The sequence below is a fragment of the Capra hircus genome, chromosome 18 (assembly GCF_001704415.2).
Source record: "Capra hircus breed San Clemente chromosome 18, ASM170441v1, whole genome shotgun sequence".
NCBI lineage: Eukaryota > Metazoa > Chordata > Mammalia > Artiodactyla > Bovidae > Capra > Capra hircus.
In genome coordinates this window covers 12,398,997-12,420,584 of record NC_030825.1, presented here as the reverse complement: position 1 = coordinate 12,420,584, position 21,588 = coordinate 12,398,997, and the positions used below count along the sequence as shown (strand labels likewise).

The following is a 21,588-nucleotide window of genomic DNA, read 5'->3' as shown; positions in this document are numbered from 1 at the left end:
CTCCTGGGCCATCCTTGGAGATTGGGATTTGCCCTTTTAATGCCTCTGTGGCAAGTCCAATGTTCAGCCAGGGCTGAGAATGAGTGGTCTCAGGGAGAAGTCAGGTGGGACTTTGACTCAGATCACAAAGCAAATGACTTCCTAGGTGGACACATGCCAGGGCCACATCTAGAACTCAGCCGTGCATGGCTGCATGCGGTGACCACCCCACCCACCCGGCAACCCAGCCTGGCCCTTTTTCTATCAGACCCCATGTTTGCAAATCCAGATCCCAGGGAGCCTTACCTTGGGCAGTGTGTCCCCGGCTTCTCATACGGGCAGAGCTGGGCCACAGTGGTGTAGCAGTCCAGGTCTTGCACTGTGAATGGGAACGACAGGTCATGGGCGGGCCTGAGCCTCAGGCTTCCAGACTGTGAAAGGGGCCGCTGGTCCTGGGGGCTACTTGGGCCTCTGAACTCGGATGAGAGCCAGGGTGAGCACCCAGCAGGCACCAGGCCCCAGTGCTCCTGACTCCTCCCCCAGGGCCACTCAAGGGATGAGACAAAACCCACAGCCGGAGTGTGTCTCCAGGTCAAAGGTCGTCACCCTTACCAGTTTCTCTGTGGGGCCAGCATTGTGCTTTTCTGCTTTGAAGCCTTTCCCTCTACCTTATCATGCTGGATCCTCATGGAAGGTATTGTTCTAATTATGTATATGGGGAAACTGAGGTCCACAAGAGCTAAGAGACCCCCTGAGGCTGCACAGGACACGCTGAAGGTCTGGTTTTTTGATTTCCAGCCTCAGTTCATTGCTCAAACCCTTCCTGAGGGGTAGGTGACTCCTTCAAGGTCAAATGCTGTGTCTAAGGAAGCACTTCTAATACTGAATACCTGTGGTCTCTAACGTCTTGTCCTTGTTTAGTCCAGGCCTCAGCAAACTCTTTCTTGAAGAGTCAGAGTAAATATTTCCAGCTCCCTGGGCCCTATGATCTGTGTTATAACCACTCTGCTCTGCTGTTGTAGCAGAAACCAGCCTTCAGTTTAGTTCAGTTCAGTTGCTCAATTGTGCCGACTCTTTGCGACTCCATGGACTACAGCATGCCAGGCCTCCCTATCCACCACCAACTCCCAGAGTTTACTCAAACTCATGCCCATTGAGTCAGTGATGTCATCCTCTGTCGCCCCCTTCTCCTCCCGCCTTCAGTCTTTCCCAGCATCAGGGTCTTTTCCAATGAGTTGGTTCTTCACAACAGGTGGCCAAAGTATTGGAGTTTCAGCTTCAACATCAGTCCTTCCAATGAATATTCAGGACTGATTTCCTTTAGGATGGACTGGTTGGATCTCCTTGCAGTCCAAGGGACTCTCAGAGTCTTCTCCAACACCACAGTTCAAAAGCATCAGTTCTTTGGTGCTTAGCTTTCTTTATAGTCCAACTCTCACATCCATACATGACTACTGGAAAAACCATAGCTTTGACTAGATGGACCTTTGTTGGCAACGTAATGTCTCTGCTTTTTAATATGCTGTCTAGGTTGGTCATAACTTTTCCTCCAAGGAGTAAAGCGTCTTTTAATTTCATGGCTGCAGTCACCATCTGCAGTGATTTTGGAGCCCCCCAAAATAAAGTCTGCCACTGTTTCCCCATCTATTTGCCATGAAGTAATGATCTTCGTTTTCTAAATGTTGAGCTTTAAGCCAACTTTTTCACTCTCCTCTTTCACTTTCAAGAGGCTCTTTAGTTCTTCTTCACTAAATGCAGGGTGGTGTCATCTGCATATCTGAGGTTATTGATATTTCTCCCGGCAATCTTGATTCCAGCTTGTGCTTTAACCAGCCTCGCATTTCTCATGATGAACTCTGCATATAAGTTAAATAAGCAGGGTGGCAATATACAGCCTTGACGTACTCCTTTTCCTATTTGGAACCAGTCTGTTGTTCCATGTCCAGTTCTAATTGTTGCTTCCTGACCTGCATACAGATTTCTCAAGAGGCAGGTCAAGTGGTCTGGGATTTCCATCTCTTTCTGAATTTTCCACAGTTTGTGGTGATCCACACAGTCAAAGGCTTTGGCATAGTCAATAAAGCAGAAATAGATGTTTTTCTGGAACTCTCTTGCTTTTTCGATAATCCAACAGATGTTGGCAATTTGATCTCTGGTTCCTCTGCCTTTTCTAAAACCAGCTTGAACATCTGGAAGTTCACAGTTCACATACTGTTGAAAACCATTCTTAGGCAACACAGAAATGAATAGGCATGGCTCCATGCCAGTAAAATTTCATTTACAAAACAGATGGCGGGTGGGGTTTGGCCTTGAAGGTTGTAGTCTGCCTACCTCTAGCAGAGCCTATCATCTAGACAGGCAGGGGTCCAACAAGGGTCTGTTATACAATGGGATGCTGGGGAGACCATTAAAATTAGGTTCAGAAGTCCACTTAAAGGTATAGCAGTATATTCTTGGTATATTATTATTCAAAAAATAAATCAGGCTACCAATTTCAATTTTTAAAAACATATCAATGTACATATTATCAATGTATATACTCAATGCAGAGGGAAAATAAATTCTACAGAAATCCACCAAAATGTTCAGAGTAGTTATCTCTGAGTGGTGGAATTTAGGTTTTCTTTTTTCTTTTTTCCCTACTGATTCTCCATATTTTTAAATTATCTGGAATAAATAGGTATTAATTTTGTAATATGGTAAAATGCTGCTACATATTTTTATAAAGATATCTAACCAGGTAGTCAGGTACCCAGGAGAGAAGGGGACGAGAGAGCATGAAATGGCTGGATGGCATCACCAACTCAGTGGATATGAGTTTGAGTAAACTCCAGGCCTCCAAGAAGGCCTAGCGTGCTGCAGTCCATGGGATCACAAAGAGTCGGACACGACTGAACGACTGAACAACAACCTGTCTGGTATCCAGGCCAAATGACAAGCATGGCTTTCCCAAAGGAATAAAGGGCAGGCGGGCAGTTTCCCAGCGGGGAGGGGAATGTTGGTGGTGTGCCCATGCACCCCTGCCTGCTTGAGCCCCTCCAGGAAAGTGCCCGGTCTGGGCAACTACAAACCCAACCCCAATTCTGACTACAGCCTGCTCTCCCATGGTCACATGCCGCCCTGCCAAGGAACAAGCCACAGGTCATGTACAAAGCTGGACGAGACACAGCAAATATAGGCCACGTCCTTCCCCAGGTTTCACTCTCTCCTCTGTGGCAGACATGACTAACCTCTCCAGCTCCATTCTCTGCTGAGCACAGAACTGGACCTCAGAATCCTTCTCAACACAATGTTCCAGGTAGCCCCTACCACTCAGTAGAAATCAAACTGCCTATGAAGCCTGTTAGCTACTCTGCTGCTGCTGCTGCTAAGTCACTTCAGTTGTGCCCGACTCTGTGCGACCCGATAGATGGCAGCCCACCAGGCTCCCCCATCCCTGGGATTCTCCAGGCAAGAGTACTGGAGTGGGGTGCCATTGCCTTCTAGACCCAGGCAATAGTCTTTCTGTGATAGTCAGCTGGGAACTCGGGCCTGTGTTTCAGCCTTAGCCATCTAGGGCCAATGCCAAGTTCAGATATGTTTAGAAACTAGCTAAAGAATCCTTCTCAGGAACCTCTTCAATATTGTGGCAATGCTGAGAAAAGCAGTATCAACAGTTATGATAACCATTAAATCGGTAACTAAGGGGAACAAAATTTCAGGGTAACCTGTGGATTGTGGTCATATAACAGAGGACTGTCCAGCTTACCTTTTACTGTGGACACCGTGAATGAGCTGGAAGCCTTGTATTTGCTGTAAAAGGAAACATTAGATGAATGCAAAACAGAACTGCTTCTAAACATGCACCCTTGTTACTGTAGTTAGTTTATTTCAGCCTCAATTTCATGTCTTCCTACTTGTTTCCCATCACCCTGAAAGCCCGTAGGACATTCCAGAGCAAGGTCTAGACTGAGAACATTCTAGAACAGAGCTCATTAATCTTCTTCGTGCCAAGGATCCCTCTAGAGGCCTGGTAAAGCCTTTGGATGCCTCCTCAGAACAATGCTTTTTAAATGCATATGATACATTTAAAAGATTAAAAGGAAGTCATGTATTATTAATATCATTATCAAAGTATGAAAACAAATTTGTGTTAGCCTAATGGCTGTGCATCTTTATTAATGCATTAAAACCAGAATCAAGAGGCAGGTTTTCTAACTTCTGTCACTGAGGGACCATGATGGCAGGGAATGTTTCAAGATGTCTCCAGCAAGCGGACTTCTAGCAGTGCTAGCTAGATGTGGGGCTAAATATCCATAAAGGAAGACAATACTACATTTCAGTTAGAGGTCAGTGAAACTAAAGCTTTCATCTGTCTTGTGTTCACAGACTCCCTGAATTCTAAGACGTGAAGAGCCTCACTCTAGATGCAAAGCTGGCCACTGGAAGAGACCAGAAGTAGCTTCAGGACAGGCATCCTGGACAACACAGACCTGAACCCTCACCCAAGCCCACAGCTCCACCAGGGCTGAGGATGAGCTTCACCAAGGCTGGTGTTGAGGTCACCCAATCGATCTCTGAATATTTTCTTGGTTTTCGTTTAAACTTCCTTGCTCTTTTTTGTTTTGTTTTGTTTATATAACCCCCAAATCCCCAGCTAAGACAGAACAAGGAATATTGCAACACTGCCTGAAGATGAAGAACCAGGCCTTTCCAAGCAGAATGACTCACACCGTTTCTGAAACGTTTTGAGTGGCCTCACTGTTTAGAACAGACATGGACATACCACCTTGTAACAACCACAGAAGCGTCTGCTGAGCGCCTTCCTGCCACAGACCCTGGGGGGGGGGCGCTGACAGGGGTCCCTGACACGCTGCCCTGTGGTGGGTTAGCTGGGTGTCAGCCTCAGGTCCTACCATGGCCCCCATTTAAATATCAGGGCACTGCCAGCCAGAAGGGATGAGGAAGCCAGCCCAGGTCACAGAAGGGGAGGAGGCAGGGCCAGGTCCATTTGACCCCAGAGCCTGCAGTGGGTTCCACCATCTCCTGGTCACCTTATGCCTCAGATGCCATGGACAGATCAAGACATAGCCTCCTGCTGGTCTTCATGCCCCCTCCATCCCCCAAAAGTCAGGACGGCAAGGATGGTCTGCCTTGTGATCTATCCACATACCTTATGTGATGAGCATCTTGCAAACACAAGTAGGTATATTTTTTAGATGTAAAGCTTCATTCTCGGGGGTAGGGGGGTATGTGGGGAATGCCAGTGAAGAATTAGCCTGCAAACTCAAAGATACTATCAGTCATTACTGAGGTGTCTGAAAAGGTCTCAGTGACAAGGAAGGGAAAAAAAGCAGGATTCAGAACTCACGTCAGACTGCAAGACTGTGTGCTTTTGAAGGTTGTGTACCGAGATTATCTCGAGCAAGTGGGAAAGAAGGGGTCAATATTTCCTTATTTGTTTTTCTATATCTTAATGGCTATATGTACATTTCATAATTAAGAGCAGTCAGTATTAACTTTCAAATATGGAATAAACTTTCCTAAAAGCTACAAAACAAGCAAACATACAAAAAGCTCAACACATTAAACACACACACAGAAACCCAGTGGGATAAAATACGCTACATGGCCTATAGGGGTGGTTTCTGAGTTATAGCATTGTCATCTTTATTATTTCCCACTTCTTTATATGGTCCAGAACTTCCCAAGGTTTCAACAATACTTTCACAATCAGAAAAGAAGTTTATATGAGCCCTGATCACAGAACATTTACCTCAGAGACTGCACGCCGTTTCTCTCTGACTTGACAAAAAAGGGAACCTTCCCGTTCCGAGTGACGTCCACCAGGCCTCCCCTGTCGTCCAGGATCCCGTAGTGAATGGCGGCCCGGCAGATGCTGGACGCCTGCAGGGCGGGGCCGGAATGTAAGTACATCTGAATTCACCTTTGTCAGCAATCATTTCCAGGAACACACAAGATGTTTGTCCTCAACCCACAAAAAGCCAAAAAGCCGGGCCAAGGCTCACCCCACTGCTGACTCTGACCTCACTCTATAACACGTCTTTGTTTCTGGGGTTGCTTATCTTTAAGAACTCATCTGCGTTGCTTTACAAACTAAGAACAGTGACAAACAGCCCTTTCTCCCCCTCCAGTGGAGCATATTAACGCTGGGGCTAACATAGAGACTGGTTGGCTCAGGGGTCAGCCCCCATTCCCGAAAGTGGCTTCACAAATCTGTGACCCCAGAAATAAGCATGGATCAGCTCTACAAAGAGGGGGGTTTGACTACTGAGCAGAATGAAAATCTGTTCACCTGAAAATCAGCCACCTGCTTTTAACACAGAGACAGGCGTCCACACCGGCCATTTAAAGAAGCTCTGGCCGTACTTACACTTTCATAAAAGAGAGTCCCAAAGATCTTTGCTCCACTGTGCAGGCAGCCTGCTGGGCACTGGTACCTGATGGGGAAGAAAGGAGATGAAATTCATAAGTTGAATAAAATACGTTGATAAAACCTCGCCATGAATTTATTGTTTTTATTCCCCTTCAGTAGCTATTATTACATATAGAAAAGTGTCAGTGATCTAGCATACACCATTTGGGAGCAAGTCACAATTTATCCAAGCTGAAGTGTATGGACACATGGACACAACTATAGATTCAACTTGGCCTCTTTAAAGACCATTTTCATGTGCTTCAGATTCAAGTCAAATAGATGGACGTTTCTGTGAACAATGGACAAATGGCTTGTCCAGAAGAAAGACAAGTGGCTGCAAAGGCACCAAAAAAGTCCTCAGATACCAATCATCAAAGATGTGCAGACTAAAAGTTCTAGGTGTCAAACTACAAGGGTGTTTTAATAGAATAAAATTCAATGATGGTGATCATGCTCACAAATATCAATTAATCTTTCCAGAAAGCCTTAACAATTCATGTCCCTTAAACCATAAACAAAATGAAGAAAAACTACCTACAAACTGGGAGGAAACTTTTGCAAATGAAGTGACCCGAGAGTGATTAATTTCCAAAATATATAAACTCATACAGCTTAATATAAAAAAAGAACAAATAATCCAATCAGAAAGCCCCCAAAATGAGCAGAAGATCTAAATAGACATTTCTCCAGAGAAGACAGCCAGATGGCCAACAGGGACATGAAAAGATCCTCAATTTTGCTAATAGAAAAAATGTACATTAAAACCACAATGAAGTACCACCCATCACTAAAAAGTTTACGAATAACAAATGCTGCAGAGCTGTGGAGAAAAGGGAAGCCTCCTACACTCTTGGTGGGAATGCAACTTGGTGCAGCCACTATGGAGAATAGGATGGTGGTTCCCTAAAAGCTGAAACCAGAACTACCAAGTGATCCAGCAATCCCACTCCTGGGCATATATCCTGAAAAGATGAAAAATTCTAATTCGAAAAGATACAGGTACCCCAATGGTCATGCCAGCAATAGTCACAATATTCACATGGAAGTAACCTAAGGGTCCATCAACAGATAGATGGATAAAAAGATGGTACATATATACCATGGAATATTACTCAGCCATAAAGCTAAAATAATTCCATTTGCAGCAACATGGATGGATCTAGAGATTATCATTCTAAGTGAAGTCAGAGAAAGACAAATATATGCTATCACTTATGTGTGGAATCTAAAAAAAGATACAAATGAACTTATTTATAAAACAGAAACAGACTCACAGACATAGAAAAGTTAGGAATACAAAAGGGGGAAATCGGGGAAGGGATAAATCAGGAGTTTGGGATTAATATATACACACTGCTGCTGCTGCTAAGTCACTTCAGTCGTGTTCAACTCTGTGCGACCCCATAGACGGCAGCCCACCAGGCTCCCCCATCCCTGGGATTCACCAGGCAAGAACACTGGGTTGCCATTTCCTTCTCCAATATATACACACTACTATACATAAAATAGATAACCAACAAAGAACTACTGTATATTGTATATAGGGACTATATGCAGTATCTTATAGTAACCTATAATGGAAAAGAATCTGAAAAAGAATATATATATATGTATAACAATCACTTTGCTATATACCTGAAACTAACACAACATTGTAAATTGACTATGCTTCAATTTAAAGAAACCTAAAAATTTATATCCCTTGATTCTTGACTCTCCCAAGAAAAAAATCAGAAAGTCAGACCTTCATGTTATTCCAACTGTTCATAACTGGGGAAAACTGGAAGTAAGTCAGCAGGTGTCAAAGGAATAGGCAAATATATTTCTGTGCAGCCAAATGTCAGCGTATTATACGGCCACTAGAAATGAAGTTTTTGAGGAATAGTTATTGACTTTGGAAATCTTAAGTGAAACCAGTAACATACAAGATTGTACAATAGGATAGGCCTAATCAGAGCACAGAACAAAGGCTGGAAGGAACGACATCAAATTATTACTGACACTAACAAGATTCTAGGACACTTATTTTATTTATACTTGTTTTGGTGGTTGTTTTCCTGAATTACAATGAACAAGGATATCCTTTAAAGTCAGAAAAACATCCCAGCAAAAGTGCCATGTACAGAAAACTGGTGTGCCAGGTGATGGGACAACATCCAGGAAGGGCACCGTGGGAGTTCAGGGGGTTACACGTGGGCTGAGCTCTATTTCTTGACAGGAGGCGTCTAAGAGGCTTCAGGTGCACAGACCCCTGCCTTCTTCGTGCTTGGGGAGGGCTCCGTCTACCTCCGATCCTGAAACTCTTTTGATGCTGTCTGACAACGAAAGTTCTCCAAATCTTGTCATTTTTCCCACTGACTATTCAGGAATGATGCTCTTATTATGAGTCAGCGGTTTGGAAGACATGGCACTGCCATGGGGCAGCTCGGGAGCCTTCCGGGCATCTCAGACTCGGGAGTCTGCAGGGTGGAGACCCCTCTGGGATGACGTTCAGGGTGGGGGCAGATGGTTACTCCACCACCCTCGCTGCCACCTCTTGCTCGTCTCACCACCAAACTGCCTGGTTCTACTTTCGCAGTATTTGCTGGCCCATCACCAAGGCTGGTGGGACAACATGTGAGCCCCTTGAACATCTGATCCCAGCTGCTCTTTGTCCCAGGACACTTCTGCCAAAGGCGAGTGGAGCATTCTCCTGACAAATTTGACTCCACGTCCCCATGGTGTAAAATAGGACCCTCTCTTTCAGGTAATACAATACAACTTCTCTCTTGAGCATGTGCTTTATTTTTTTTAATATAAATTTATTTATTTTAATTGGAGGCTAATTACTTTACAATATTGTATTGGTTTTGCCATACATCAACATGAATCTGCCATGGGTGTACATGTGTTCCCCATCCTGAACCCCTCTCCTACCTGTCTCTCCGTAACATCACTCTGGGTCATCCCAGTGCACCAGCCCTGAGCATCCTGTATCCTGCATCAAACCTGGACTGGTTATTCGTTTCATATATTATACATGTTTCAATGCCATTCTCCCAAATCATCCTACCCTCTCCCTCTCCCAGAGTCCAAAAGAGTGTTCTACACATCTGTGTCTCTTTGGCTGTCTCGTATACAGGGTTATCATTACCATCTTTCTAAATTCCATATATATGCGTTAGTATACTGTATTGGAAGGAGATCAACCCTGGGATTTCTTTGGAAGGAATGATGCTGAAGCTGAAACTCCAGTACTTTGGCCACCTTATGCGAAGAGTTGACTCATTGGAAAAGACTCTGATGCTGGGAGGGATTGGGGGCAGGAGGAGAAGGGGACAACTGAGGATGAGATGGCTGGATGGCATCACTGACTCGATGGACGTGAGTCTGAGTGAACTCCGGGAGTTGGTGATGGACAGGGAGGCCTGGTGTGCTGCAATTCATGGGGTTGCAAAGAGTCGGACACGACTGAGCGACTGAACTGAACTGAACTGATACTGTATTGGTGTTTTTCTTTCTGGCTTACTTCACTCTGTATAATAGGCTCCAGTTTCATCCACCTCATTAGAACTGATTCAAATGTATTCTTTTAAATGGCTGAGTAATACTCCACTGTGTATATGTACCACAGCTTTCTTATCCATTCATCTGCTGATGGACATCTATGTTGCTTCCATGTCCTGGCTATTATAAACAGTGCTGCGATGAACATTGGGGTACATGTGTCTCTTTCAATTCTGCATTCCTATACACTAATAATGAGAAAATAAGAAAGAGAAATTAAGGAAACAATTCCATTCACCATTGCAATGAAAAGAATAAAAATACTTAGGAATATATCTACCTAAAGAAACTAAAGACCTATATATAGAAAACTATAAAACACTGGTGAAGGAAATCAAAGAAGACACTAGTAGATGGAGAAATATACCATGTTCATGGATCAGAAGAATCAATATAGCGAAAATGAGTATACTACCCAGAGCAATCTATAGATTCAATGCAATCCCTATCAAGCTACCAACGGCATTTTTCACAGAGCTATAACAAATAATTTCACAATTTGTATGGAAATACAAAAAACCTCGAATAGCCAAAGCAATCTTGAGAAAGAAGAATAGAACTGAAGGAATCAACTTGCCTGACTTCTGGCTCTACTACAAAGCCACAGTCATCAAGACAGTATGGTACTGGCACTAAGACAGAAATATAGATCAATGGAACAAAATAGAAAGCCCAGAGATAAATCCACACACATATGGACACCTCATCTTTGACAAAGGAGGCAAGAATATACAATGGAGAAAAGACAATCTCTTTAACAAGTGGTGTTGGGAAAACTGGTCAATCACTTGTAAAAGAATGAAACTAGAACACTTTCTAACACCACACACAAAAATAAACTCAAAATGGATTAAAGATCTAAACGTAAGACTAGAAACTATAAAACTCCTAGAGGAGAACATAGGCAAAACACTCTCTGACATAAATCACAGCAGGATCCTCTATGACCCACCTCCCAGAATATTGGAAATAAAAGCAAAAATAAATAAATGGGACCTAATTAAACTTAAAAGCTTCTGCACAAAAAAAGAAACTATAAGCAATGTGAAAAGACAGCCTTCAGAATGGGAGAAAATAATAGCAAATGAAGCAACAGACAAAGAACTAATCTCAAAAATATACAAGCAACTCCTGCAGCTCAATTCCAGAAAAATAAATGACCCAATCAAAAAATGGGCCAAAGAACTAAACAGATATTTCTTCAAAGAAGACATACAGATGACTAACAAACACATGAAAAGATGCTCAACATCACTCATTATCAGAGAAATGTAAATCAAAAACACAATGAGGTACCATTTCACACCAGTCAGAATGGCTGCGATCCAAAAGTCTACAAGCAATAAATGCTGGAGAGGTGTGGAGAAAAGGGACCCCTCTTACACTGTTGGTGGGAATGCAAACTAGTACAGCCACTATGGATAACAGTGTGGAGATTTCTTAAAAAACTGGAAATAGAACTGCCTTATGACCCAGTAATCCCACTACTGGGCATACACACCTAGCATGTGCTTTAAATAACATGATTCAGCTTTAGATGAACAGACGCCAGGACCTATAGGAAGAAGAGCAAGGACCCCTCCACCCCTTCCCTCCACAGTTTTCCTGCCGTGAACCTTAGGGTCTGCACGTGGCCGCTGCACCTGTTGGCCATTTGCTGCTAGAAGGAGCAGCTCAGCGGCTATGTTGCCAAAACCAAGCCTGTTCTTCTTGGCAGATGTTTTTCAACATCTGAAATGGATGATACTAAGCGACTCCATTGGCTAGATTAATTCGTTCCACTCCGGGGGAGATGCTGGCCACTCCTTGTCTGGTGGGGCCCTGGGGAAGCAGGCTGACTGGGACCCCACAGCAGCTGTGCTGGACCTGGCCACGGCCACACCTGCCCTAACGCTGCTGCAGCCCAGAGCTCTGGGTCACTCTGGGACCCCTTCAGGCAGAGGGTGGAAAGGAGCACCCATCTGCACCAAAACATTGTTCAGGATCTCCCTGTCAATAGCACACCTGGCATTTACACAGCAGATCAGCCGACAGGTCACGAAGGGACCCCTGACCCAGAGCAGGTGTGTCTAAGGGCTGCAAGTGGTGGGAGAGGGAGGGGCCAGCCCTTACCTGTTGCACGTGGACCCTTTACACTTGTCCTTCATCTTGGTGTCACACTTGACGACTTGGGCTAGGAGAGAAATGCAGAAACACTTGTCACGGCAAGAAATGGGAGGATGAGTCTGAGAGCAGATGCCATCCCCACCCTGAGGAACTTTCTGGAATATCCTGGAATTCTCGTCATAATGAGAACAGAGGCGTCATCCACTGGCTGCAGGTGTAGGGTGGAGGTTTGAATCCTGGCTCCTTTTTCCAGTAGGACTGTCACCTTGGACACTTACTTTCCCTCTCTGAGGTTCAAATTCCACTTATTAACGGGGACGGGCACAGTGTCCACCTCCAGGACTTTCTCTGAGCCTTGATGAGAAAGTGAACCAACCCTGGAAGGCAGCCTGGTACACTGAGTTCCCCTCAGCCTCACAGGGCCTGGAGGGCGAGCCTGGTGCAGCCCAGGAAGTGGGGACCCAGCCATTCTTCCCAGTGTCAACTCCCCTACAGCCAAGAGGACTTTGCCAAGTTTTCCTTTTGGTTTAGTTTATAGGGACATATCAGAATCTTGGAGTAGCATTATAGTTTGACAGAAAGACACGTATTATTTTGTAATTTTACATTATCGAAAAATAAAATAATAATGAAAGAGTTTGGGACCTCTGGACAGACAAGGACATCAGGGTATTTCCTGGTCACAGAGAGCTGCTGCTGCTGCTGCTAAGTCGCTTCAGTCGTGTCCGACTCTGTGCGATCCCATAGATGGCAGCCCACCAGACTCCCCTGTCCCTGGGATTCTCCAGGCAAGAGCACTGGAGTGGGTTGCCATTTCCTTCTCCAATGTATGAAAGTGAAAAGTGAAAGTGAAGTCGCTCAGTCATGTCTGACTCTTAGCGACCCCATGGACTGCAGCCTACCAGGCTCCTCCATCCATGGGATTTTCCAGGCAAGAGTACTGGAGTGGGGAGCCATTGCAACCCACTGACTAAACAGGCGGGAAGCCCAGGGGAGAGATAACTGAAGGCCCACAAGAACACCGGCTGGGTGGGGGGTGGCGGGAGGGCAACTGACAAAATAGCCAAGGCTTTCTGAGAAAGATGGGTGTGAGCCGGCCTCTTGCTCAGAGCCGAGTCCAGCTGTGTGCTGTGTGATGGTTTAGAGGGAAAACAGAGACACTGGTGGGCAGAGGAGCCATACCTGGTGCCATGTCTGTAAGAAAATGCCTTCTAGAGCCCCCAAACTTCAGTAAAGGTGAAGCATACACAGGTGACCCGGGCCAGGGAGGGGGTAATCAGAGCCGAGCAAGGAAAGGCAGAGAGAAGCAAGCCCCAGGAGGGGAAGGGTCTTGGAAGACCAGAAGTGAGCGTGAGAACATGGCATCTGGGGACCTCCAAAAGTCTCTGGGGAAACAGCCAACTTCCCGCCTTAACGGAGCTGTTAGAGGCAACGCTGAGGACCTCACAGTACAGCTGACACTGGGGACCCATGTGACTGCAAAGGATCCTCACAGTGACCTGACGGAGCTGCAGCCGCTCTGGCAAGGAGATAGCTGAGGAGGGACAGATGAGAACATCCAGCCCAGGTCTAGAATTCATAGCCTAGCTCCTTAGTGACTGCTTCAGTTCTTCTCTGTCAGGAACACAATGCCTCTCCTAAAATATGGACACAGGAAATGCACACACCCGTGTCTCTAAACTAAAACAGTGCTAACAAGAGTCATCAGGGCTCTGACTTTACAGATGAGCACATGGGGTGTCAAAGAGGCAGGTCCAAGCCACAGGACCCGTGTGCGTGGTGGCCCTGGGAGCTGGGCCCCACGCTGCCTGTTTACTCATCCTTTGGGAGGTGGGCACCCCAACAGGAACCCGATCTCAGCCCTGGTCCTCTCTGAAAGGACAAGAGAAGGTCTAACCTTAAATAACTGCATAGGGGGGCTGGGGGGAAGGCCACCCAAGCACAGCTCCTGTAATGCTTCTTTTGAAATGACTTTAAAGTATCATCTTTTAGAAATGTGTTTGGGTGGTGCTTTTGCAAGCTACACTCCACTCTGGTCCCCGCTGTTTGTCGACTTGGAGACCTCTCAGCCCACTGGCTCCCCTACTGCGTCCACCCCAGAGAAAACTGCCCCCTCCAGAGGCGGCCAGCAGGGCAGAGCCCCACTCACTCATGTAGTTCACGGGAGAGTCTTTCTTGGGCTTCGTGGGTTTGATCACCCTCGGGCTGATCCAGACGTGCTTCTCATCAGGAATAGGGGCCATTTCCACCTCGTTCATGTCGTCCGTTTCAGGTTCCTGGCCGTGAGTCTCTTAATAGTGAAGGGGGGAGAGAAAAGCAACATGCTGGGATCCAAACGAAATGCACTTGGGAAAAACTCAAAAAGCCATCTGGAGACAAAACTGGTTTGAGGTTTGCTTTCACAAAGGGTCATTTCAGCAGCAAAGAGAAAGTTCTACTTCAGGGCCAACTGGCCAGGTGGGATTCTCCCTGCCAAGGGCAATGGATGGCTCTCTGCTCACTGTGCTTGATTTGGAACCCAAGAGCAGCTGGGCTGGCTGGAGGTTAGAAGGCCCCTGCACCCACCCTTGGGTGGTCAGAATGATTTCTTGTCCCATCTCTGCCTACTCACCACTGCCCACCCAAGGAAGCAGCTTCAGGAAGCCACCTCATCCTCTGACCCCAAACCGCAGCTGTCTCCCTGAGGACCCTCTGCCCTGGGTTCTCACTGCGGGAGGGGTCCTCCTAGATACATGCCATCGGGGTGCAAGAATACCCGTGTCGATAGTCTTAGACCCATTGCCCTTTACCGCCCACAGGTTCTGCTCCCTTCCCCACCCCCAAAGGTCAAGATCACTTAACCTTTCTCTGCACTGAAGTTCTGAAACCCAGTAACATTGGAACCGTCACCCAGAAAGAGCCAAAGACCCAACTCTTGGTTAAAAAAACTTAGTTCACTGGCTCCCAACCTTTTCCCCAGCCAAATATGGTTATTTCTCCAAACATGACTGCCACTTTCATGTTTCAAAACATTCTAATTCACCAAAGAAACTGCATTTATTAAGCATCGGTTCTCATTATGAAAGTCACCATGATCTGTAATCATGATACCAAGCCTTCAGATAAGATCAGTCGCTCAGTCACGTGTGACTCTTTGTGACCCCATGAATTGCAGCACGCCAGGCCTCCCTGTCCATCACCATCTCCCAGAGTTCACTCAACTCACGTCCATTGAGTCGGTGATGCCATCTAGCCATCTCATCCTCTGTTGCCCCCTTCTCCTCCTTCCCCCAATCCTGCCCAGCATCAGAGTCTTTTCCAGTGAGTCAACCCTTCACATGAGGTGGCCAGAGTACTGGAGTTTCAGCTTCAGCATCATTCCTTCCAAAGAACACCCAGGGCTGATCTCCTTTAGAATGGATTGGTTGGATCTCCTTGCAGTTCAAGGGACTCTCAAGAGTCTTCTCCAATACCACAGTTCAAACGCACCAATTCTTCGGCACTCAGCTTTCTTCACAGTCCAACTCTCACATCCATACATGACTACTGGAAAAACCATAGCCTTGACTAGATGGACCTTTGTTGGCAAAGTAACGTCTCTGCTTTTCAATATGCTATCTAGGTTGGTCATCACTTTTCTTCCAAGGAGTAAGCGTCTTTTAATTTCATGGCTGCAATCACCATCTGCAGTGATTTTGGAGCCCCCCAAAAATAAAGTCGGACACTCTTTCCACTGTTTCCCCATCTATTTCTCATGAAGTGATGGGACCAGATGCCATGATCTTCCTTTTCTGGATGTTGAGTTTTAAGCCAACTTTTTCACTCTCCTCTTTCATCAAGAGGCTTTTTAGTTCCTCTTCACTTTCTGCCATAAGGGTGGTGTCATCTGCATATCTGAGGTTATTGATACTTCTCCCAGCAATCTTGATTCCAGTTTGTGCTTCTTCCAGCCCAGCGTTTCTCATGATGTACTCTGCATAGAAGTTAAATAAGCAGGGTGACAATATACAGCCTTGACGTACTCCTTTTCCTGTTTGGAACCAGTCTGTTGTTCCTTGTCCAGTTCTAACTGTTGCTTCCTGACCTGCATATAGGTTTCTCAAGAGGCAGGTCAGGTGGTCTGGGATTCCCATCTCTTTCAGAATTTTCCACAGTTTATTGTGATCCACACAGTCAAAGGCTTTGGCATAGTCAATAAAGCAGAAATAGATGTTTTTCTGGAACTCTCTTGCTTTTTTGATAATCCAGCAGATGTTGGCAATTTGATCTCTGGTTCCTCTGCCTTTTCTAAAACCAGCTTGAACATCTGAAAGTTTGCGGTTCACGTATTGCTGAAGCCTGGCTTGGAGAATTTTGAGCATTACTTTACTAGCGTGTGAGATGAGTGCAATTGTGCGGTAGTTTGAGCATTCCTTGGCATTGCCTTTCTTTGGGACTGGAATGAAAACTGACCTTTTCCAGTCCTGTGGCCACTGCTGAGTTTTCCAAATTTGCTGGCGTATTGAATGCTGCACTTTCACAGCATCATCTTTCAGGATTTGAAAGAGCTCAGCTGGAATTCCATCATCTCCACTAGCTTTGTTCGTAGTGATGCTTTCTAAGGCCCACTTGACTTCACATTCCAGGACTTCTGGCTCTAGGTGAGTGATCATACCATCGTGATTTTCTTGGTCGTGAAGATCTTTTTTGTACAGTTCTTCTGTGTATTCTTGCCACCTCGCCTTACACTCCAGCCAAAGCAAAGCAAAGTATTGCTTGTGTGCCCTTATCAAACATGAGCTGGTGCACATCTGCTGGGGGACTCGGCAAGGATGCCGTGGACCAGAGTTGGAAACCCCTGCCTTCTAAGCTTCTCTCTGTGAGAAAAGACAACAGATGTGCTTTGATAAAGAGTTCATGGAGCAGGAATGCGGCCCTCCCAGGCTTCTTTGTGTCAATGAATTAAGACTCAAGTCCCATCAAATGTCCACCAATTCTGAGTCTTATCTCCATTTCTCCTTTAGGGTGACATTTCTTCTCTGAAGGGCAGACCAACCGTTTTGTGTTGACACAAGCCATTCAATTGAAGGGTGACTTCAAGATTTCTTCCAGAGATCTTCTCTGGATGCCTTTTGATAGGATACTCTGCAGCCATTTCACTGGCTGACTCATCACTGTACAACCACTGCCCCAGGGGAACCCTGGGGATGGGACGGGAGTAGGAGGATGGACGGGATCGAAGTCAGAGGAGAACATCAATCCTGAGTCCCAAGTTCATTACCAGAGCTCGTGGGCCTTCATGTCCGGCTCCTGGACAACATGCTCACCACCACCTGCCTCCCCCACCAGCTGAAAACTCCCTGAGGCAGCAGCCAGCCTGCTTCACACCCTACTCTACAACGAGCTCCAGCACACAGCAGTTGCTCAACAAAATTGGCTGCATGAAGGACCATCAAACCCACCCCCCCAACCCCTGCAATGAATTCTGTCTTTGAGGAGGAAAGGAAAAAAATAGTCCCAGCAAAGTTTAAAGATATTCAGGAAGGGGAATGCGAAAAACATCATCTGTAGCTAAACTCTATAGGCAAAATCTTTACGAAGACGCTGGGTTTGCAAACAGCACTTGGAACCCAGCAGCGGTCTCTGGTCTGTCTTCCCGTCAATGTGGCTATTCAGGCTTGCCCTTCACTGAAAGCCAGAGCTGTCTCTGGAATAAGCTGGGTTTTCTTCCACTGGCCTTTAGGATTTTTATACCTCATAATCGCAGCTTTATTTAGCCGAATATAGTTGGGTAGAGCAGCCTAAAGCATTGGAGGGCTCACTATTTGAGAAAATGGGCAGACGGTCCTCACCCTCAGACACACACATGAAAAGTGGAATGCTTACCCAGCGGACGGGCTGTATTTGAGCACATCCTAATTAAGGTCCCCTGAGTGGACCAGCATAGGCCTGGGGAAATTCCATGCCCAAGTTCACGCCAAGGTTACCCTGTGCACTGTCCAGCTCCAGACCAGGGGTCCCGGGGCACTGAGCATTTCTACGTCATTCTGCAGACTCCATCTTGTTCTGTAAGTGTGGACAAAGCTCATAGCTAATGTCAAGTTCTCGTGTCATCCTCTCATTGCCCTGGGAAGCGTGAACAGCCCCATTTCACAGATGGGAAAACTGAGGCTTGCAGAGGCTCTATGACCTGCCCAAGCTCACACAGCTGAGAGTCAAACTCCTTTCCCTGAATTCCACACCCTTCATCGCCATACAGGGACAGGCTGGAGGGGTAGGAACACCTCTTATGGTGTATCCTTATCCCTGCTCCATCTCTATTAAGAGGTCAAAGCTTTGCCAGGCACCTCAATAAACGCTTATTAAGTAGCTTATGCAGATAAGCCGCTTTAGAGGAGACTTTCTGCATGGTTAGCTAAGGAAATCAGGATGCCCGCCAAGTGAAGTTGGGTATTTTCCACCAAAAATAAAGAAGCAAGTCCAGGAGGCTTCATTGGGTGGGTTAACCTGTATCTAGGCTGTCTTTGCGTACATTTGTTCTCTGACAAGGACCCTCTGTGGACTTTGGGGGTATATTTATTCAGACAACATGCAGAACACACCTGCTAGGTGCCCCTGGAGGCCCTGGCGTGAACCAGCGGTTGTAACTACAGGTGATTCAAGTTCATGGAGAGTCTGGGTGCAGTAAGAGCATGGAGGCAAGTGAGTGGCTTGGCTGTGAAATCAGGGAAGTCTTCCTAGAGGAGGTGTGATACCACAATTGTGTTTTCCAAGAAAAGAAGGCATGTGCCAGGATCCTGAGATGGATGGGGACCCCAGTAACCCCTAAGGTGAAGAACTCCATGCCAGGTGACGAGTGAGGTCATACCTCCCCACCTGCTTCTCCAAGAAAGTAATGGGCTGGGTCCATAAAGTGCTGACTATGTGCAGGCTGCTGTCCTAGTAACTCGTACCTTCCTTACCGCATCCTTCCAGCAAACCATCTGTAGGAGATGATGGCATTACTCTTACAGATGGGGAAACTGAGGCTCAGAGAAGGCAAGCAGTTTGCCTGGCATACCCAGCCCCTCTGCCCGCCCTGCACCACAACAGTCTGCCTCGTGCACACATGGAGTCCCCCAACGGGAGACCTGAGGGGGCGCCCCCAGGGGTCTGCCCTCCCTCACAGTCCCCTAACCAGCCCCCAGGATCTAAGAGGGGACTTGTCCCTCTGGGTGACCAGATAGCAGCCACAGGACCCGCCTGAATGAGGACCTGGAGCCTGAGATGCCTCAAGTGTTGGCCTGCCTTCTCAGCCCTCCTATTAACCTCAGGGGCTGACACGTCACCCCATGCTCACACAGGAAGACTGAGGCTCAGATTGATGAAGTGACCTGCCGGGGTCCCCCTGCTGGAACGTGCAGGGTTGATAGCCCTCAAGCAGGTGTACTAGACTCTAAAACCCACACTTGTCCCAGGAATCCAGGTATCGGAGTGGGACTGCGTGGAAATATTTCACTTGTCTCGAAGACAGTAGAGAGGGGGAGCAGGAGGAACTCCACCTAACAAACGCCTGTAGCCCCCTACCACGCAGCGGGCACTGCCAGGACCTGGGCACTGCGCCACGGCACAGCGGCTCCCTGGGGGGCGCGCCCTTCCCTTCCTTCATCACCAGGCTCAGTCTTCCTCAACAGCTGCCTGCACAGGAGGCCCTCCCTGACCTGGCCCACGGCGGAGGCTCATGCTACAGCCCCGAGGCACCTGTATCATGCCCTGAAACGGGCGACGGCCCCACTGGATGTCAGGTTCCCCAGGGCAGGGCCGGGACTGGTCCCCATAGTCACCCCACCCCATCACCTAGCAACATCCTGGCACACAGCAGGCACTCAGGATGTTCACACTAAATGCACTGACTCTCTCATCTGAGCCTGAGATGCGTCACGGACAGAGTCACCAGGCCCATTTTGCTGCTGGGCAGAGAGACCGAGGGATTTAAGCAAAGAGCCTCAGATCACCAAGATCCAGAGCCGGAAGTCTCATGTCTGGACTCTGGGTTGAGCCCCTGCTTCCCCCAGAGACTCAGCTCCCTGCATGTAAGTCATGACCCAGGGGACCACATGGACTGGGCCACACTGACCGAACCGTCAGACCCTTGCTTCTCCCCTCAGAGGATGCCCCGCCGCCACCGCCCCGCTGCAGCGCAAGATGGCTGGAACTTCACTCTTCACCCTGGAGCCCACTGGGCTGACCCCACGAACCCCCGGCAGGGAAGGGCCGCTGCCTCTTGCCCGTGCCAACCCTCCTGAAAGGCCCCTCTCAGCCATCACAGGACCTGTTGATGCAGCCACGTGAAAAAAACACACCGCAACCGCAGACACGTGGTCAGCACCGCAGCTGGGATGGAGTTGGAGGAAACAGTCCAAAATGTGAGGAGCACTTCAGGCGTGAAAAATGCGCATTATTTACAGGAGCGGGGCAAATGGAAGCACCCTGAGTGGCCGGCAATAAACAAACGCTGGTGTCGCTGGGAAATACAGGGCCTGAAAGCTCTAGCCAGGCCTGAGCTGAGGGTGGAGGGGAACTTAGATGTTTATGACGAGTAAGGGCCTGCTGAGCCGCACACGTGGGTTGGTGGGGGGCTGGTGGGGACAAGGACGAGCAGGAGGGGCTCCGACAGCCCACCCAGCCCATAGCTGGTCTGGACCATCCATCACATGGCTGCTTTAAATTCCTCGTTTGTTGTCTGTTTTATACCAAAGTCTGAGCACCAAGAGGGCAGGATGCCTCTGGTCAGTGCCGCCCATGGGAGATGCCCACTGGGGGATGTCCCAGGGGGAGCTGGGGCTCAACCCCAAGTCTGGAGATGAGGAGGGGAGGAGGGGAGCGTGGGCTGGAGTCTGAAGATGGAGGAGGGGAGCAGAGGCCAAGAGAAGGGACCAACTTCTCCCCCTAGCTGTCCAACGTCCCCGTTTCACATTGGCAGCTCTATGGCTCAGGGATGGGAGCAGAAGCCTGCTCCCAAGGGCTCTGAAGCGGATTCCTACCTTGGTAACAGAGGTTGTTCTTGCAGCCACCGCCATACTTGGCCGGGCACTCAGAGCAAGGCTGGCCGGTTCTGTAGGGGGCTTCTCCGATCCAGTTGCCCCTGAGGACAGACCAGAAACACCATCACAGGGCTGCCATGCCAGAGCCCGGGGACCCCTCTTTCTGTTCTAGACCCTCTTGGGGCCCCGACCTGGGCAGGGAGGAAGGAAGGTATGAGGGGGACAGGCGCTTGCCCTGAGCCCCTCTGTGCACAGCGTCTAGAGAATTACAGAAAAATCTAGCCAGGAGCCATGAAGTGTCCTTCTCCTTCTCATCCTTTGTCCTGTGGCCCCCACCTACCCACACTGCTCCCTCGCACAACTCTGAGAGCCAGTGGCACCGCCTCCTCCCCCAGCCCTGAAACTGCTGGGACCCTCCCATTTAAGCCATTTCTCAAATGAGTGATGGCAGCCTGTTCCAGGGAGGACCTCAAGGTTACTGGCTTCTCACTGCATACCCACCCGCTTACTCCATCCTTCCAGTACCCTAGGAAGGACATGCTAGAGTTCAATCCTTTA

The 21,588-nt window shown here is 47.7% G+C and overlaps 1 protein-coding gene across 1 annotated transcript in view; it reads right to left on the bottom strand.

The window, feature by feature from the left end:
- Positions 1-21,588, bottom strand: part of CRISPLD2 (cysteine rich secretory protein LCCL domain containing 2) — a 69,816-nt gene that overhangs the window by 23,114 nt on the left and 25,114 nt on the right. The window contains exons 6-12 of the mRNA XM_005691843.3: positions 21,031-21,131; positions 14,199-14,339; positions 12,056-12,116; positions 6,353-6,419; positions 5,735-5,865; positions 3,728-3,771; positions 286-358 (exon numbers count right to left, since the gene is read on the bottom strand). Coding sequence (XP_005691900.1) covers positions 286-358; positions 3,728-3,771; positions 5,735-5,865; positions 6,353-6,419; positions 12,056-12,116; positions 14,199-14,339; positions 21,031-21,131 — 618 coding nt within the window. The remainder of the gene's footprint in view (positions 1-285; positions 359-3,727; positions 3,772-5,734; positions 5,866-6,352; positions 6,420-12,055; positions 12,117-14,198; positions 14,340-21,030; positions 21,132-21,588) is intronic.